This window comes from Montipora foliosa, chromosome 8 (assembly GCF_036669935.1).
Source record: "Montipora foliosa isolate CH-2021 chromosome 8, ASM3666993v2, whole genome shotgun sequence".
NCBI classification, from domain to species: Eukaryota; Metazoa; Cnidaria; class Anthozoa; order Scleractinia; family Acroporidae; genus Montipora; species Montipora foliosa.
Window position 1 is genome coordinate 4,095,767 of NC_090876.1, and position 20,000 is coordinate 4,115,766.

A 20,000-nucleotide genomic window follows, 5' to 3' on the forward strand; every position below is an offset into this window, starting at 1 on the left:
AAAGTTGTTTCAACATACACTCGAGGAAATTTTGTGGTTAGATCTTGTGTTTATTCAGAGACTGTGTTCGTGATCGATACGCGTGATCCATTTGATAATGGTCAATGCGATAAATCTTGACTCGGTAGGTTAAAGTAAAAAGCCCTTTTTCAAGTATAACATGGAGTGTGTAAACTGCAGGTTGCGGGTTAGAGTTGCAGGTCACTGTTTCACCAAAGCTGAAACAACCCAAAACTTTACTAATGCTAACATTAGGCCTAAAAAAACAATGTTAGCCTAAGGCTAGCATTTTTGTAAAGGTTTGGGTTGTTTCAGTCTTAGTAAAACAATGACCTGCAACCTGCACTTTACACCCTCCGTTTATAACAGTTGTTTATGACCAGATAAAACAATATATTGTTATTCATTTGCCTGATAAAGGTGTTTTAGCACAAAAACGACTTTCTGCTACAAATTGACTTCCGAGAGCCAAAGTAGTTTTTGAATGGACAAGAAAAAAGAAAGAACACAAGGAAGAGAGAACATTACTCTCGTAACATGGTAAAGTCAACCCACAGAGAGAGGGACTAGAACTGCATGCAGGGGTTGGCTTTTGCCATTTTCAATTTTATTTGCTCAATCCATAGTTAAATGTACAATTGACAGAAGAAAACAAACAAGCAAATAAATAAATAAACAAATAAATCAAGGACGTTTTCGAGTTAGCATCTAGCCATAGAAAGTCGTATTTTTTTTCTAGTTTAGGCAAAAGAAGGAGATGAATTAAATATGTAATGTCACGCAAATAGTTTTGCTTGAATTGAGTCCGAATGGACATTGAGATGGTGTTTATTTTCTAATTAGCAGCATGAAAATGGTGTCACGATGTCACCGAAACGTCTTTCTTTCCTATCGCTAATTTTTCTTTGTTTATGTTTTACGAAACCTTTGCTTTTAAAAATTATGATGATTAGTGTTGGTTCGATGGAAAAAACTGGTTTAATTTTGGTTCAAATCTCATTAAGGATAAAAAGTTCTTTGTGGTTTCAAGAATTTTTTGCCTCTGAAACCCCATTTACACACGCTAAAAAATCGGTACGGCACGGCTGACCAAAGAGGTTAGGGTTGGGGTTACCGTGCTGACCATTTTTGGGCACGGCACTGCAAATTTTCCACGTGTAAACACAGCGGTCCTAAATGAAATGTAGCACCAGTGCCCAAAATTCTTGGGATGCCGAGACTATCTCCTGGAGGGGTAATCGAGGCACCGTGCCGATGTTGACGTTCGTGTAAACGCTCTCCCGTGCCGTTCCAGGCCTTTCTGTCGTAAACCCACTCCTGGCGCACGCGTAATTGTCACAATATGGCGGCCGAAGAGATACAAACACGTTTCCGTTCGCCACAAAAAAACCTGAAGAACCGTGGAATAAGTTGGCCCGACGAGGGCCAAAAAATCAACTATTAAAAACCAGGTATTTTTCTGTCTTTTTTCTTCTGAGTTTTTCCAGGAGATCTCGATAACTTTCGTCCCTGAATAGATCGGCTATTAACGTTTTCAACTCCAACTTCACTTCAACTTTAGTTTTATTAAAAACAGATCTCATAGTAGATTGGCCCGCAAAATAGCAATTGCTAATTCGTTTGATGTAAGGCATATTTTACGCTTAAAGCGCGATGCAAAATGATTGCTTGTTTTCTATCCGCCATTTTCCGGGTAAAAAACAGACGGAAATTAGGGGTGCTAATTAAGAACTGGAACCGTGCCCAGCAAGAGAAAAATCTTTTAGTTTGTGGTCGTGTTAATGGCTAGTGCCGTGCCGAAATGGTTTGGGCAAGGTGCCAAAACTGTGCCGTGCCGTGCCGATTTTTTGGCACGTGTAAATGGGGTTTGAGTCTTGGAAGGTTCTCCTTTGATGCCGCAACTTGTCTTGTGTTCACTGCAGTTGGTTCAGCACTTCATCGTATTTATCCGAAAGAAATAGATCCTTCCACAGTTTTTGGCGCCTTCTTGGTTGGGGGGCAAACACCGCTAGATTTACAGTCAATGTATTTGATTTTGGCCGACTTTGAACCGATGTAACGCCGCTAAAGAGACGGATTTCCACTGTGATAGTGTCTTTTAAAAGACATTTAGACTGAGATTGTTTTCATGAAATATAAAAAACAGATTCAGGCTACAACGACCATAAAACGAATTTTTAAGATTCCATACAAAGCCTTCTAAAATCATCACGGCAAATTGCCGCGAAATTAGAAGTAGAATGAGAAGACTTACTATTCGAATTTACGGACGTCATACCTTCCTTAATGGCCTTATTTTCTGTTGAATGAATGATATCTGGCAATAAAACTATTTAAAGCAATGGCAAAAGTTGGAAATCTGTCTCTTTTTAGCGGCGCTACAGCGGTTCAAAGTCTACCAAAGTCCCATACATTTACTGTAAATTTTGCAGTGTTTGCCCCCCATCCAAGATGGCGGTCAAAAAGCGTGGAAGGGTCTATTTAACTGAACTCTTGAGCTCCTCAAAGTTCGCGAATAATTTTTCTAACTTTGCATTAATTGGTGCTAATTCCCCCTTTAAAATATCCCTAAACTCTTCAATTTTAGCCATATCTAAACAACGGCGTTTATGGCACAGAGCGCGTGCAATATGCTAATTCTCATGGCAAAGTATTGAAAAGAAATTTGCTTATGGTTAGGGCGAGGATTGCTTCCGAGTTGAACTGAGGAACCGAATTGGCTGTAACTATAGTTTCCTGTTCGTGGAACTACCTTACCTACCGATTCAGACCTTTTGAAACAAGAGGTACCTGGTTGCTAAATTGTTGAACGAAAGATTCAAAACCTCATCCGCGGGCCATTACTGAGTAATTGTCTAAAGAGAAGGGATAGTTCAGTAGTTGACGTGTCTCCGGATCGAGAGTAGAAGATAATTACATTTTTTTAGTCATTATTTGTCTGGTAAACTTGAGGACATTCGCCGTTATCGTCGTAGTCATCTACTTCATTCACATAGTCCGCTGGATCTTTTAACAAATTGCTGCAAGTATTTGTCTGTTTGGCTCGCTGTCTCTCCCTCTTCGTTTTCCGTTTGTTCCTTTCATTCAATCTCTGCGCTAGGTCACATCCGATGTAGGGATGATCACAGAGACTTTTTGTTTGTCTGGAAGTAGAGGATTACATGATTACGGCTTAAAGCAGTATGTATAGCCGCATAGAAAGAAGTTGAACTTATGTCTTTTACTGAAAGAATGATCAATTAAATTAATGTTAGGAAACTAAGCCTTTTGGCCAGTATTTCACCGCGTTTAGAGAGCCCGAGTCGTTTTACCTTTTTTCCTCTATTCCTGTAGCATTCTCAGACTTCACGAGTGATCCTTGGGAGTTTCTATGGTCGTCTCTAGTATTCCCAGTTACAGCTGAGCCAAGGAACAGCAAGCACAAAAAAGCCCACAAGAGGATGCAGACGCGAATCAACTGATTAATAGTCGTCATGTCAGCTCAGACTGCGCTATGAAGGGAAGTTGAAGCAAAAGTAGTCTACTTAAGTCTCAAGTTCCTTATTTCTTGTTATTCCGAGTCAAAATTCTCATCTGCGCAACTCAGTTCACAACAGAAATCGTAATTTTAAATTGACTGTGTAAAAGAAAATTGCGATAATTTCATTTGTCAAACACTCCACGGTATTTTTTACCTTTAAATAAAAAAAGAGGAAAGACAATCGAGGACACGCTAAACATTTCCCTGCTAGCAGAGATCTCTTTTCTTTTTGCTTTGTAGGGGAAAAGAGACCTTTGCCATGGGTCGAAACTCACTTTGATCCATTCTCGACCCCAGAGCTCTTCTCTTTTGCGCATGACGGACAGCAAGCGAAGGCTCTGGGGTCGAGAATGACTTTGATCCAACTGCCGTTCACAACCTTCAAACCGCGCATGCCCCATGATATGTTTGCTGACTGTGACTTGAGCCTCCTGTGTCCCGCGCATTCCTTTACAGTAATTCCGCTGTTGTTAAGTGAGCACGACATGAAGTATCACGTGAGGATTCGGTTGCTAAGTAACCGCCGGGCATGCTCAACATAGTGAATTTGACCCATGGCAGAGGTTTCTTTTCACGTGCTCATCTGCCCAGCGAACGCAAAAGAAAAGAAACCTCTGCTGGCAGGCAAGCTAAACATTCAATAATAAGAAAACTTAACAGTGTTTAGAGAAAGGTATATATACAGTCCGACCTCTATTAAGCGGCCACCTATTAAGCGGCCACCCTCCATTAAGCGGCCGCTTTCCAAAGTCCCGATTTATTTGTCAGTAAATTGCTGTACTTAAGACCTCTATTCAACGGCCACCTCCATTAAGCGGCCGCGGCCACCTTTTTGCTGTCGCAAGTGTAACATTTATATGGTTTTTTACCTCCATTAAGCGGTCAGCAAATTATCTTTCCTAGCGAAATGTTGACAGATGATACAAGATGATAACTGATAACAACAAGAAAACAAGAACCGTGATTTAATCTCTACTATAACAAGTCACAAGCGAAAACAAAAGATTGTGACAGGCCTGCACGGATTCCCCTAGTGAGTTGTGATAGCGATGCATTTTAGCCTTAAATTATATTTTTGCTCTAACGAGCTTGTCTTTTAGGGATTTGCCTTTCTTATATGATATAATCGGAGGTTTAGTATAGATGCTTTTCAGTAACGGCTGGTTTTGTATTATAACCCAGTTATTCATTAAAATTTCTTTTAGGCCACGTACTGCCGGGTGATATGTCGTGACATTCCTATCCAATTTATATTGTACCTCTATTAAGCGGCCAACCTCTATTAAGCAGCCACTTTTCAAAGTCCCAAGGGTGGCCGCTTAATAGAGGTCGGACTGTATATATGCATGTCCACGGAACCATAAAGAAGACATAATACCGTAAAAAATAGGGGTGTTCTGACAATAAATAAGGCCCTAAGATGAGATGTTGATTTTAAATGGGTAATGTATGGCGTAATGTGAGTATGTGCGGCCGGCTTGTTCACAGAAAAAAAGCAAAATATGGCGACCTACATAGCAATGCTTGTAATAATATAATAACACTACATGTGAGGAACCGAAAGAGGCCCCTACTTACCGAAATACCGTTACGAAGTGCACACTTCTTTCTCTGATCGAAGAGAAAAACTGCGTTTGGGAGACCTTCTTTTGCGTTTCCTTGTAGCTTATTTATGCATCATGTCCTGCGTTTGTTTAATTATTGATATCAAAAGTCTGAGGTCAATCAACTACTTTTTTATAAGTGGGTTTGAAAAACCAACACAGTAATTATTAAAAAACAGATTTTCGGGTGATGTGGACAGCTGCATTCCTTCCCCCCCCCCCCCCCCCCGCCCAATTTTTGCTTGCACATTTTATTCTTACGTAGAAATTGAACTCTCTTCGTATCAAAAAGTCTTTTTTTTTCGGCGAAAGAAATTGATACAGCTTTACGGCTTTAGCAATGTTTTTAATCGAAAGCGATGTTTGAATTTTCAAATAGACAAAGTGTGCTTGGTTATCAATTGAACAAGTTATCCTATTTCGTTGCTTGGCCTATTATATCTAGTATAATTGTCAAAGTCCAACCAAGTACTTTATTTAGAGTATAGCCTCCCTATATAGCTCAATGGTAGATAATCGATAGAGCATCCGGCTGTCCCAGCAATCAGGAAGTCATCAGTTCGATCCCTGATAGCTAAAGCACTCGAGTTTTTCCCAGTTCCCCCGATTCATCACCGAACACAACATATTTCTCAACGATATTCAAGTGTATTCACAAAACACAGGTTAATCTTTGTCTTGAATTTCATACGGAAGGAGCTCAACAATCTTCACGTCTCTTCATGGCCTGTTATCTTTTTTTCTCTCAATTTCTCCTGGTTAATGATTTATTGCCCACATACCAAGAATCTTTTCAGCCTAAAACTCACTTCGATTTTGATGGGATCAGAGTGAAGGGATGGGGCTTCACAAAGAATCCGTTTTCAAAGGAATATCACTATACTGAATTTGTCTTCGACCCGAAGGCCGATACTGAGCAAATGACAATACGTAGTGAAGATTAAAGTCGCGTTGGACATCAAGAAGTGTTTTCATTCCTAATATACATAAGCCCGTGAATTTCCAAAACTTTCAAGGTTTGTTAACTATTCAAAAGGCTCGCAGGCTCCGTCCGCTGTTATCTCACGCAGGTGGGTTTTCTTGGTTGGAGTCTGTGAGAGAGCTGGGTAAGAGTTCGCTGATTATCTATGACTTGGAAATTCCTATGGAGGAAAGAAAAGAAGCAACGTTTAAAAAGGAGGTATGATCAAATTGCTTAAAAAGAGCACCGACAGAACAAGAATAAAACCTGACCCTTCGTGAAAACCTGGAAAGACGCTTTACCAGGACCTTACCCGGTTACAGTCACTTCTCTGCCATTTTGGCCCAGTCGGCGGTTGCGAAAAAAATTCATACAGGTTTGAATTAGGGTTATAGGCCTCTAGGCCTCTTCGCCGGATATACAACTCATGTTATAACAGCCCATGTTGGACTTAAATGGTAGGGTGGTCAATATCTGCAAAAAATAGATGACTGGGAATATATCATGTGCTTACCTCACAAATATGGAAATTTCTTGAGCAGATTTTCCTGCAGCTGGGGAATCTGCAGCTGCTGAAATACGAGGTAACCATTTTTGGAATACAATATTTACATGTTCTGAACGATCGATACATCCATTCATGAATGATGCAAATATTTTAAGACAAGTTAAGAGACTTACGAAAGGGTTCACTTCGGTAATATTGAAGAAGTCTTATTGTAGCGGCAATCATCCTCTGCAAAACAAACACAAACGTTCTTCCGGGGTTATAAAGCAACCATTTCTTTTTATAACCTCGGCTGCTCAGTTTTACCAAGCGAAGCTTAACCTCAGAGCTGTCCGTACATGATACCACTGTGGGGGCTTTGTCTCTTGCCAAGTCCTCGAGTAAAACGCTCTCTCTCAGTATATTACACACAATAGAAAGAACTTGAAAAAAAATGCAGGCTGAAATTTGGCCATGCAATTTAATTCAAATGAAAAGAACTTTACATGACTCACCATTTTTTCAAAATTAACTAAGTCGTCCAAGTAAGTGTTGTTTCCTTCATTTGTAAACGTCATGTCTGTAAAACACAAGATATTACTTTTAATGATGATTATTTACACAACAAAATGAGAGAAATCATGAACAATTGAACATAAGAAAGCTCTGAATCGTTTGGTTCTACTCCCGCCTTGAGTTCTGGATCCGGGTACCAAAATAACAACCTCGTAGATCAAGATTTTCATACAATTACGTTTACAGTATCGATGTCGAGCCAATATTATTTGTGTTCTTCTAGTGAACTAGATCTGTCTGGGAACACAGATCTATTTCAAGTCAACTCGCTTGTATGAAATTACCTTTTATCAATAGCGGCATAAATGGCAGAATAGGAGGTTTCACTTTTCCTACAACGCAAATTTAAAGCAATACAACATCACTTTAAAATCAAGATTTAAACTAATTGATGTGGCTGTGGACAAATAAGCCAGTTCGTGTTTTAAACTTGCTACCTGAAATGTTATCAGATTATTAAAAGGAACAACAAAACTTAAGTCTACAGAATGGAAAACTAACTGAAACTCAGCGACTGGAGACAAATTCAGAGCGCACTTAGTGAATGCACAGCTACCGCGAGTTTTCCTCAAACAGTCACAGCAATCTGGTGTTTTATTCACTGATCTCAGTTTAACCAGGTCATTTGATGTCTCATGTCAAACGTAATACCTGTATAATACCCATTTTACACTATTTTGCGTGTAAATTTACCATCCTTTTGAGATTTAAACTACACTTTAGAAGTTGATGTAATAATACACACAAAAAAACGGATTGCGGGGGTGGCAACAATTTTACACCATTTTTAAGTGTAGTCTTACACTTTTTAAATTTTTAGTTACCAGCGAATGAGACTGAGAATACTGTGCTTACCTAGTAACAGTCGGTAAACCCGATGGTTTCTGGAAGGCTCCTGAAAATTAACATGAACACATTTTTTTTCGCATTAAGTTACATTGATCATTCAAAAATTGAAATGTAACCTCACCAAAAGGTTTTGTTTCGTTAGAATCAATAAACGGGTTAATTTTTTGTATCCAGTTCCGTTTTAAGCCATGCCGGATCCCATCCCGATACGTTATCTCCCCCTTCCACAAGCCGTTGGCAAGGTTCTTAAAAGGAGTTAAATATATATTGACCTTTCTCTTACCAGAATACTTTCAAACTGCTCATAAAGGTTGCGGAACTTTCTGGGTAATTTCTTAAAGAGAAACAGAAAATAAGAGCAATATATTATTGAAACCCTTCATTTTGTGAAACGTTTGTAGACCCTCTTTGTAAGTATAGAAACCCTTTTTTTTTAAAAGCATTTTCAAAAACGAGTATCTTTGATATATTTAGCTCTTATTAACCGAGCAGGAGGTCTGTATGGGAGAATCTTGACCGAGGTCGTGAGTACAGACCGAACGCAGTGAGGTCTGTACACACGACCTCGGTCAAGATTCTCCCATACAGACTGACTAAGCTCGGTTAATAAGATGTTTATTATATGGCAAACAAGAACAATTTAATTCGTTTAATGTAACTGGTTTGTACTAACTGGCATTTTGCTTGCGAACGGCGATGAGTGGCGATGAGCTGAACTTAATTCTGTCAAAGTTTGCTCGCCATCCTCTCTTTTGTCATCATGCTGTTTGGCACTTCCATAAATAAATATTGGTAGAAGAAAATACTCAATATTTTTGCATTTTAGTTTGCATCTTTTCACTACAAAACACTACCGGACTAGATGCCGGTCTAGATGGGAAAATCTAGACCGCGGTCAATATCGATTGCAGCCAATCAAATTCGTGAACTTGGTAGTTCCCAGTCCTTGTGAGACAGAACCATATAATAATAAATAATATTAATCAAATTAAGACGTCGTCACTCAAGCTTAGGGACATCATAGATTTTCGATTCTTCAGCTCAACAAGTTTTCACAACTTTATAAGAATAGAACTCCGCACTCCGCCGATGGCGCAGTTTAACGGGGGTCATCTTTTGTTGGTTTTCATTCTTTAGTACACTATTCCTTAAGTGAAGTATAATTTTTACTTGCCTCCCATGTTTGAGTCAATCGTCCCACTGCAACACTGTTGAGTCCCATCACAATGGCAAAGAAAGAATGCCAGTTGTTATGTTCATTGCAGCTGAAAAATCAAAACTAAGATCGAGTGTTTGTCTTGATGCTTATATCATAGCTTGCCCTCAGAACGTCCCTAGGAATCTTAAAGTACCACTTTTCTAAATAACGTCCGTTGTTGAAAGTTGATTCACTTACTGTGCGGCCAATTTGATAAACTTTTTTAACAGATAAACTCGCTTTGTTAGTTGTTGAGTCAACAGCACTTGTGTCTGAACCCAAAATTGAACCTTAAAGAAGAACAAACAACAAATGAAGTATGACAAAAAATGAGAGAAGTGATCTTCGCACCTAACTGGACAATTTAGGCAATTGTCGCTTTTAGAGACGCCCGAAAAATTCAGTCGGCTACAGTGGATTTCAAACCCATGACCTCTTGCTTAAGTGCAAGAATCATTTCTCTCATTTGTCTCATTACCCACGCTTCAAATATACATTCATTTCATTTCAAATAAAGAAATCTTTATCAGGGAATTTCGTAGCACTAACTGAGTAGAAAAAAATTACTCAGCAACGCAGCACTAACTTGAACCTCATGAACCTTTCCCCAGAGTTTGCTCAACTCTCGCCGCGACAATAATTTTTACTTGTGATTCCTGTAAACCGTTCTGACCATGGCCGTTACGATCATGTACTGAGAAATGTGTTATACCGCGGCCCAATTGAGTGTCGTAATAACGGGGTAAAAGCGTTTACTTTGACCAAGCACAAGAGACGCAGGTAACTGAATGAGGCAAACATAACTCGAAAGAAATAAAGGAGCTTTAGAGCGAAAAAAAGGCTTCCAAAGCGAGTCTCATTGTCTTGAATTGGCCGAGAATGTCGCGCGAGATTCAATTTAAGCCAATCACCAAGAGAAGCATTGCAAAACCAATGCATCCGCTCGAAATATCTTAAGACACTGAACTAAACGGTGGTCTTATTTATCTTAAAAATCTCACCTCATTAAACCTTCTGAGAAGCAGGTCAAGATTGGCCGTGATTTGATTATAATTCTCTTTTCCAAAGAAGTAATAAATAAATTCGTACTGTAAAAAAGAACAAAAGGTGAGCTGTAACCGCCGGTTCATAGTTGAGGAATCAAACATTACTTCAAGACGATCGCGGGTACTTACAACATTGACGGCGTTAAAAAGTTCGTAGTCATACTGCGAAATGAAATACGCCAATTCTTTGGAACCCACAGTCTCCAAGAATGCCAGAGAACTACACGCCGGACCTTCTTGTTCAGGAATGGGGGTCTAACAAGGAAATCAGGAAAGTTGAGACCAGAGAATCTACTAAGAGGACGAGGATAATTCTCTAGGCTTTCTTCTAAGGGCAGGGGATGGGAAAGCCAGAGGCAAGTGTGACTAATTTTTTCGGCCGAGTGGCGCGCACTCTTATACTTTATAAGGTTATGGGAGGAGGCAAATATTAATGCAAACGTTTGCTTAATATAATTCAAAACCTTCCTGGATGTTTCTACTTTCTAACTTACCAGTGAATCCAAATGTTCCCTTAACACAATAAACAGCCTTCCGTTTACGCTTAAGCCAGTCGTTACACAAATTTCGTTTGGGTTGAACGGGATTCTTTCTATTTGAGACGAACACAAAGTACATATAAACACTTTTAGTCACAGCGGTCGAAATAATAAAAAGACATGGACTGTTTATTCGCTAATACAAAAAATAAATATCAATGCTTGTTGATTGGTACAGGGTATAAAAAAGTTTTATCTCCAAACCTCCTGATGACGTAACCTCACACAGGAGACAATCATTTCCCAAACGAATGTGTTCCTCTGCGCTGTTTACGATGGTCTGAGCTGTGGCCTTATAAGGCAAAGCTAAAGTGGTGTAAGAATGGTCGGCGCAAAAAACTGGAAATACGCCTGAAACAAAAACACAGAAGCCAGGACGCTTTTCGTTTAATAAACCCTAAACACAGACATAAAATGAAAGGGTTCGTACTATGAGCCGAGTTTTATGAGGCCTAGCTTAAGCATACAGAGCTCCACTCTCGACAATGTTACCTTACTCCTCCGAGACAATCAAAGAGATGCTTGGGAAAAGGGTGGGTCGTGCAAAACATAAATTGAAAACATTTGTTTTCATCACAGTGCGGCCATGGAAAGCAAAAGAAAATGACGTAACAGAACGAATTATTTCGTCCTATGATAACTACAGTCTGTACTTGAAATTTTTTTTGAGTGCGCACGCGTGCTGCGGTTATTTTTACCTGTCCACATTTACAACAAATGACGAATAAGGTATCGTCCTTGAAATAACTACGCAGTCATGATAACGCGGAACTAATCATAGATTTATTTAGATTTCAAATTATTTTCATCGGAACAGTGGCACAGGTGGGGATTCGCTCTTTTACCTCAAATTATTTAACAATTATTCGCCAAAGGCGAAGTGATTATCGGTGAAATATTCACCGAGACGAAGTCGAGATGAATATTCACCGATAATCACTGAGCCTGAGGCGAATAATTGTTTTAGTATAAATACACAGGTGATTATTTAAAAAAATAGAAAAAAAAAACATTTCAACGCGAAATCATCTTCACTTACATTGGCAAAACGACTACTGGCAGCCATTTTGTCCTTCGAGGTGATTATCGGCTGATAATCCGAGATAGCGAGCCAATGAGAGCGCGCGATTTTGTATAATCACCTGTGTATTTATACTAAATTGTTATATATTGCAAAGTCAAAATGGAAATTAACAAGGTAGTTTCAAGATCAATAAAATTCTGAGAACAAATTGATTGACTTACTAAGATCACTGCCTCGAATTGGCTTGCATTGAACTTTAGATTTTGCTATGTCACCAACGCCCATGCGCCGAGATTGAAAACGGCCCTGTGGGATTTTAGAACAAGAGTCATGAAAACATGCTTTTGAATACAAGATGTTAAGAATATCAGCAACGAAGTGTACAAATGCACAGTTAAGACATCGCAAAGAGACAACACACACCTTTAGTGTAACTACCACTGGAGTGACGAATTTTACAGAGAATTCCCAACAATGCGCAAATTTTTTTGAGTTAAATTTGCATTCTAGCAAACAATTCTGTACTAGAAAAGTCAAATCGTACCTCTTCTCAAGGAAAACACCGTATGCAGAATATGCAGTATAAAGCACTTTCAACAACCGAAAATAAAATTTTGCACTGGGAAATTTCAGAAACTACATATGTGCTCACCTTTTGAGGACACGATGAGCCATCAACGTTTTCGTTGTTTGAGAATCTGTTTAAGGTACAACGCAGATATTTAGATGTCTTGCTCAGTGTACTGACTGAATCACCAAAGGAAATCATTGATGCACGTCTCGAATTATACCACTAAAATGTGAACCAACGTTTTCTTGACGATTATTTGTGTTTGTAAATGATTGTAAATTGCTATTGAGCTTCAAGAAATGGGCTAAAGAATTCTGACATCATATGTTATTATTAATTATTGTTATTATTATTGTTATATTAGTATTGTTCTATTATCACCTTCATATCATCATCATCATCATCATCTCCTTCATCATTATTATCATTGTATGGGTCTGATAATGCATTATGGGTAACAACTGCGCCAAAGACATATTCACACGAAAGAAATAGCTTTTATTTTAACTTTTATTACTTAGTTTTGGGGTTGAATGATGGACGCGCTTATAAACTATTGCTTTCCTCCTTGCAATTCAAGTATCGATTTATTTCACGTAAGAGAAACCTTCCTTCCTTCATTCCTTCGATGAAGATTAAGGATAAAGGACTAAGAATCTATCTCCCGAGTTTTGACCAGTCAGTTACCTTTCTTGAAGTTTGGATATTTCTCTTTGCAGCAATTTGTATTCAATGTTCAGTTTGTCCTTCTCCAAAGATCGCAACAAGTCCTACACAAAGGAGTAAGAGGTATTTGATTATTGCGAAATAAAGACAAAAAGGCATACAGCGTCGCAAATGATAAAATAAAATCGAACCAAAATCGAACCCTTAGATTCAAAATGGTACTAACGAGCCCTTTGCATGTACTAGTATGCTTCTCGAGAATGCCTCTGAAAAAGCGCCATCTTAAAGTCACTGCTTACCAGCCAGAAGGCCCATCAGACTGGAGCTTATCTCCGGTTTCCGTAGCATGAAGCGACTAGGAGTATTTATACTCCCCCCTGGATGGGATGCTAGTCCATCTCAGGGTTACCCCCAGCATTTCGCCGGTACCCATTTATACACCTGGGTGGAGAGAGGCACCGTGAGAGTAAAGTGTCTTGCCCAAGAACACAACACAATGTCCCCGGCCAGGCCCCGAACCCGGATAACTCGATTCGGGGTCGAGCACTCTAACCATGAGGCCATCGCGCCTCCCACAACCGCCATCTTAGTCGATAAATAATTAATTGATCTAATCACGTGCTAATGTTACATCGATGTATTTCTTTGTCGGTACTGACCTCGATAAAAATGTTAATGGTTTTATCTTCAATAAAAAGATTTCCTGATATAGCGCACCAACATTGCGTCACTTGAACAACTCTGAAAATAACAAAAAGGAGCCGAGATTTTATTCTGTCCTGGGATATGTTTGGACTGATTGTATTCTACAACGAAAGCTAGAGTGAACACATTGAAGTTACTGAACAATGGTATAAACAGGAACTGACCTTTTCTTAATCGAGTCGGAGTGCTCTCTTATCGTGCATCCACTTGCTTCTGGTCCGCAAATAAAGGAGGTTGTTCTACCGTAGATATTTAAAGTTAAGGACCAACATATGTATTTGCGTAATATCGACGAACTAGCTCAGTGTAGAAATTCACACATCGAACAGCCGCAATACGACGGTTCTTAAATAGAGAGCTTGCCATCACAGGCAAATGTCAAGCTAAATTTTTCAAAAACCGTAATTGATGAAAGTTATTAGAGTCGAGTCATGTCTTCCCTGTTAACCGCAGCTGTCAAACAACTTTTAGAATGAGAGAATTAAGTTATGGTAGGGAAATTTCCCATAGTGGTTTAACTGATTTGTTCTTGACGGAGGAAAAATAATCGTTACTGAGTGCAACTTATTGTTTACTACGCAAGTAGTTGTTTCAATACATATAAAAGGATATTTGGAAAGAAGTGAATAACACAGTGATTCTGTTGTCATAAATATTGGAAATGTCACCAAGAAATCGTTTAAAAAGTTATCTGCGGTATGACAAAATACCAAACGTTGTGTTAGTACCTAAAGAAGTCGACAGTTATAAAAATACAAATACATACTTAATTGACCGCTCCCCATAGGGGCTTTTTAGGGCCAATGAAACACAACGAAACGACAGAACAGAACAACAACTACTGTTAAGAAACCCAACTGGCTGGAGGCAGACCAGTTGATGGCTATTTACAAGTGCGGCTGGGAAGTTGAACCAGGGACTACCAGGATCAAATTCAACGAGTGGTCAGAGCGGGTTTTGAACTCGGGATCTCCGGATCTCAAGGCAAGCACCCTAACCACTGGGCCACACTGCCTCCGAACATGACATTGTTTCATTGCAAAACGTAAATTAAATTGTGAGTCAATGTTAGTCCGATCTCTGTAACCAGCCGACTCGGCTCGCAACTAAATAATGCATAGCAGACAGGCTCTAAGTTACATCATAGGTGCAGTAATCAGAGCAAGTCAATACTGTGCCGCGGACAAGGTTTCCTGCATCCATTGTTTAGGTTTTATTCTTCCTTTTTCGCTTCACTAACACTCCTGATTTAACTGTATCCGGCAATAAACGACTGAAATATATAACTGCTTGGACAGATTAGAGCGGGAAAATTGTGTTTTAGCGCAAGTACATATAATTCTCAAGTTATTCGAGGAATATAGTTTAAGAGGCTGTCAGAAATCCAGTTTTATGAGGGCCAAAAAAACATTGCTGCTCGTTTTTTTCAACATCACAACACCGATGAGGTGTAACAATAATTACCATCAAGAGGATGCGTTGTATCCATTCTTGTCTCCAGGAGATATTCCACCATTTTTGCAGGAGTACCGGCCATCACAGAGTACCTGGAATGGAGGGTTTTCAAACACTTACAGCTTTATGCCAAAGTAGTGCTATAAATATCATTGTTTTACTATTGACAGTGTACGTACGTCTGGGGGGCATGATTCCCATTTTGTTCAAATAAAGTTCGACCATTCATCTTCTCTAAGACAAGCACATCTCGGTCGTGTTCTTTCAGGCGAACTGTGTTGGACTCGACATTCTAAAAGTTAATAAATATGGAATTAAGTAAATGGCAGATAAATCAATCTCTGCATCACGAAGACGGTCAGTCTGTCAATCTCACGGTACCAGTCGATTGGTGTACAACAACAACAACAGCAATATCAACAACAAGCTTTATTAACATATCACTTCATAATTATACGTTAGTTACATGAGTTAATTCTAGTCCAATAGACAGTAACATGTAATTTATAATAGAAAAAAAATTACATTACAGGTAAGGAAATGCCTAGCATCTAAATAAACCGTTAGGTTTCCGAGATAGTTACCAGTCTTGTATTGATTAACTTTAATATGTTGACATCAGGAGCAAAAAGCAAGTCGTTCGTTAGTCGGAGGCCTTAGAACAAACGACCGTCACCTGAAAAATCCTGTTAAAGTCGTCTTTTCCGATTCTCAAGAAATGGCAGCAGTCCTGGGCGGTCTCGATTGTGGCAGTCCTGCAAAAGCAGACAACGTCTAATTGGTTCGTTTCCTTAGAAGGCAAGAAAGTATGTTAAGTGACGTTTTATCGGAAAAAGGGCCGACCAGGAAGTAAATTGAAGCGACAGACTATTATTACCTTACAGCATTGTTGACCAAAGCTAGCTTCCCAAAATCATCCCCTTCATCAAGTTGACATACCACACCCTATAATAACGGTGCATGAACTATCAGATCACTTTGGTATGATGTTATTTTTAGCTAAAATTTACAATTAAGTGCTGTTGTTGGTATGGGGATTATTTAGATTGTCGTGAGTGACTTGCAGATTACCTTTCCATGAACAATAACGTTGACAGTGCCCTTCATGATGATATACCATGAGTTTCCTTTTTCTCCTTCCTTAAAAACTAAATAAAAACAAAGTGGGAAAAAATATGAAGTTGAACGTCTTCAAATGAGGTTGCATGGCCGGACCATTTTGTTTCTGTCAATCAAAGACCGTAATCAATAACTAAAGCCACAAAACGTTTCATTATCAGCATTATCCCCCTTCGTTTACCAATGTTTTTCGTATTACGTTCAAATCTGTCATCATCACTGAGGAACAGCAAAAGCGGAACACTCAGTCTGTTACTGATAATTAACAGATACGTTGATAATTATTTTCATTGAGACAGATTTGTCAAAAGACAATCACAAATTTAGTGTAACTCACCCACAGTTCCTTTGTTATCACAGGATTCAAAGACAATGACTTTAGACAGTTCTTTTTTAATCTGGAAGTAAAGGGAAGACTCAGTTTTGTAAGGTGATTAAAAAAAATAAGAAGAAGAAAACTTTTTTTCATGTATGAGAACAAGAAGTAACCTTCCCTAAGACAGTTTTATGAAGATGTCACCTTCTCTTAACTTTCGAATAGCGCCAACTAAAATATTTGCGAAACAATTGAATGCCTTTCCAACAAAAATCGTAATTGCGGATAATTCTCATATAACAACATTTTTTCTAACTGCAAGACAAAAACTTAAAAATTCATCTTTGATTGTATTGGCACAAGGTCTCAAAGCGATCACGTTCTCCCCTCCCCCTGCCCCAAAATAACCTTCAACAGTGGTTCAATTTTTAGGTACATTATAACGGATCGAGTCACTCACCGTCGTTGACAGATGTTGCAGGGCCTTGATGTGAACCAGTTCCTCATAAATGAGAGCCAAATCATCGGAATTTCTATCGCAGGATCTGCATCGTAAAGGTCTTTCTTCAACTATCAGCTTACAAAAACCGCTGTTTCAAACTCAACCTCGAAGTAAGGGCTCCCGCTCTTTCCCAACTTGGTTGTTGATAAGGGACGAAAAGAGGGTTAAGGCCTGGGTTCGCGGTTTCAGCGTGCAGTAAAACGTATGGAGGACTCGCACCACCTTACTAAAGAGGATTTATAAAAACACATCCTTCTCGAGGACTGATGATGGCGATCTTCAGAAACGGCGAGAGTAACAATTTCAGTTAATGAGTTATAACTTTTAAATTGCAAATATCATTTTTTTCAGTACACATTCCGTCAACAAGGACATTGCATGCCCATGAAAAGGTGTCATACAGTAAAATTCTTTTTCTAACCGGGGATAACATTTTGTGCTCTGTTATAGTTGGGAATAAAATGGCGCACGGTCCATTGAAGTTACAAGGAAAGCATTACTAGAGATGGCAATGAGAGTAGAAATAGTCATAAGAGGTGTGAATACTACTATTAATATTTTCATATTTACCAGACCTTTTTCGTAGAGCCAATCTTAACTGAGCATCAGGTCCTGATCTACTGAGCATGAGCACCACCTCATCAAAATCCTCTTCTGTGTACTTTTCGTCATCAGGCCTGTTATTTTCCCAGGCATCGACCGCAAACCGATAAAGAATGTCCTTGTCCTTGAACTCACATTCAAAACTATTCACTGTCGATGGAAAAAAAAAAACTGTTTTGGCGGTGAAGTATTCGAAGTCGTTTGACCTCAAATATTGTAACGGTTAAGGTTAGCCTTATCCCAGCTTTAATACTATCCTTAGTCAGATTCTTCCGGCTTGAAGGATAATGGTTCATATGCGCATAAGCCAAGCGCTCAATTAGACTCAAACGAGGAGATGTGATCATTTATTTTGTGGTCATCTGTTCTGTGTGGTAGTCTAGTCAGTGTTGTTTTTTGCTGGGGTTAGGAATGAGAAACAAGACGGAAGCGGCATCAGAAAAAACACCAATTGGAGCATACCATTAGTTATGACACCCTCTTCAAGCAACGCCTGTAGCATAGAGATGACATGGAACCGGCCGTGAACAAGAGGAGTGATTTTCACCAACCAGTCAACTGCTTCAGAACCAATAAAGCATCTCTTCTCGATTCGCTTTTCAACTTTCCGGTCACATATGAGTTTAGGTGACACATTCAGCATCATTCTGTTGCGAAGAACCATCCCGGCCACCAACATATTCTCGTTGGGATACTGTGCAATAATTTAAAAGTCACGACAACGTTACACTAGGTCCATCTGCGCACTCAGGAAACCACAAGGGTTGTAGAGATGAAAGTGCCCATTAGCAAACGGTTCTTATAATATGTAAATTTTAGTTGTTGTTTTTCTGTTCAATAGAAACGGAAAAGAGACACGAATTCACTATGAACAAGGTCGCGTAGCTGCGTAGTTTTTCCTACTCTCCCATTCGTGCTCGGTTTTTTTCTCTTAATGCTCCTCATGTTTTTCTTTACGTTACAAAACACAACGTCTTAGAATTGGAGCAGTGATGTGAGCATTCACTTTCCATCAATGAGGCCTGGGTTCGATTACTGGTCTTGGCGGTTTTAGTAGAGCTTGCGTTCGGGTGTATAGCCTTGAAAATTAGAAAACAGCATCACAGTAACACACTAATGCCAGTAACGTCGAGATATCCCATACATGTTGGTTTCGTCCACTAGAAACATACAGGTAACATGGAAGATTCAAAAGAGCCTTACGTACCACAGTCAAAGAGCTATGTTGCTCTGAATCGTCTCCTGCATGTGGCTCAGTATCGCTTTTGACTGACAGCCAAAAAATAAAACGGAGCAAGAAAGGTTAAAATGGTTCATGCTTTAGCTAGAGTCCTATCTCCCCAATTTTCGTTAACTTTGAGCTAATATATTTGGATCATCACTGAGAACATTAAAGAAGGAAAGTAAGTAAGCTCATAAGTCAGGGGCACCCAACGACCAATTTGTTGTAAAATGTATTATCATACCCCAGTTAATGAAAATAAATGTTATTAAGGCATTTTCAGGTGTTTTTCAGTGTTGCTGGGAAAACATTATCTGTTCCTTTTTCCCAGCAAGACACACAAGAAATTTCCCAGCCAGCTAGATAAAATTGGTTGGTTTCCCAGCCAGCTGATCAAATTTATTTCCCAGCCAGGAATTCCGCGCGCTTTCAAATCCCTCGATCCAAAACGACCGAACAAAAGCGACAAAATCGGGACAAAACAGGTTTTTTTCCGCAAGCGCAATCACTCTGACCAGCCGTCGTATGTTTGTGACTACTCTCTGGGAGAGGGAACGGGTTCTTTTTTTTTTTTTTTTTTTTTAGTCGTCCTCAGTCTTCAGAGTTTCTACAGCCAGCTCGGGTTGAAATGCTACAAAAAGTCAGTAATTCCCAGGCAAAACCTCCATCAATAACAAAATTTCCCAGCCAGCTCATCGAAACACCTGTATTTTTGCCAGCCAGCAAGATTCCTCTGGGGAACAGATAATGTGAGGAACAGATTCGTTGGGTGCCCCTGATAAGTAGGGGTGCGTTCGATTGACCGTCCTTCGTTTTTACGGAGATTCACGTTAAAGTTGTCACACATCTGCTAAAATGCTATTTTAAACATATTTTTATTATCCCTGCTGCTTCGAAACGCGCCAAACATACCGTTTTCATCATCACTCCACGTATTCTTATTCCGGAATAGGGTCAATCGAACGCGCCCTAAGTATGTATATAGTGGTCGTAAATAATGTAGTGTAAGTATTTGTAATGTAAGTAGTGTTTTGTGT

General features: G+C 39.3%; 1 protein-coding gene and 1 long non-coding RNA gene across 4 annotated transcripts in view; both read right to left on the minus strand.

Annotated features, from left to right (window-relative positions):
- Positions 1-1,778: 1,778 nt before the first annotated feature.
- Positions 1,779-5,304, minus strand: LOC138013092 (uncharacterized). Its single transcript, XR_011125171.1, has 3 exons — positions 5,099-5,304; positions 3,312-3,491; positions 1,779-3,143 (listed from the first exon to the last, which is right to left on the minus strand). It is a non-coding gene; the product is annotated as an uncharacterized lncRNA (long non-coding RNA).
- A 680-nt stretch (positions 5,305-5,984) lies between these two features.
- Positions 5,985-20,000, minus strand: part of LOC138012894 (rap guanine nucleotide exchange factor 4-like) — a 21,431-nt gene continuing 7,415 nt past the window's right edge. For 2 of the 3 annotated variants that reach the window (XM_068859831.1, XM_068859832.1), the window contains exons 9-37: positions 18,949-19,010; positions 18,204-18,435; positions 17,714-17,891; positions 17,097-17,181; positions 16,658-16,718; positions 16,273-16,349; positions 16,079-16,146; positions 15,878-15,956; positions 15,381-15,493; positions 15,211-15,293; positions 14,359-14,437; positions 13,911-13,994; positions 13,701-13,782; positions 13,063-13,145; positions 12,457-12,502; positions 12,026-12,110; positions 10,985-11,131; positions 10,736-10,833; positions 10,371-10,496; positions 10,197-10,283; positions 9,394-9,485; positions 9,172-9,262; positions 8,281-8,331; positions 8,004-8,043; positions 7,433-7,480; positions 7,088-7,152; positions 6,767-6,821; positions 6,600-6,657; positions 5,985-6,266 (exon numbers count right to left, since the gene is read on the minus strand). In XM_068859831.1, the coding sequence (XP_068715932.1) occupies positions 6,182-6,266; positions 6,600-6,657; positions 6,767-6,821; positions 7,088-7,152; positions 7,433-7,480; positions 8,004-8,043; positions 8,281-8,331; positions 9,172-9,262; positions 9,394-9,485; positions 10,197-10,283; positions 10,371-10,496; positions 10,736-10,833; positions 10,985-11,131; positions 12,026-12,110; positions 12,457-12,502; positions 13,063-13,145; positions 13,701-13,782; positions 13,911-13,994; positions 14,359-14,437; positions 15,211-15,293; positions 15,381-15,493; positions 15,878-15,956; positions 16,079-16,146; positions 16,273-16,349; positions 16,658-16,718; positions 17,097-17,181; positions 17,714-17,891; positions 18,204-18,435; positions 18,949-19,010 (2,540 nt within the window). In that variant the 3' untranslated portion in view covers positions 5,985-6,181. Of the gene's footprint in view, positions 6,267-6,599; positions 6,658-6,766; positions 6,822-7,087; positions 7,153-7,432; positions 7,481-8,003; positions 8,044-8,280; positions 8,332-9,171; positions 9,263-9,393; positions 9,486-10,196; positions 10,284-10,370; positions 10,497-10,735; positions 10,834-10,984; positions 11,132-12,025; positions 12,111-12,456; positions 12,503-13,062; positions 13,146-13,700; positions 13,783-13,910; positions 13,995-14,358; positions 14,438-15,210; positions 15,294-15,380; positions 15,494-15,877; positions 15,957-16,078; positions 16,147-16,272; positions 16,350-16,657; positions 16,719-17,096; positions 17,182-17,713; positions 17,892-18,203; positions 18,436-18,948; positions 19,011-20,000 lie in introns of those variants that run through there. The other variant, XR_011125096.1, reaches the window with a different exon arrangement.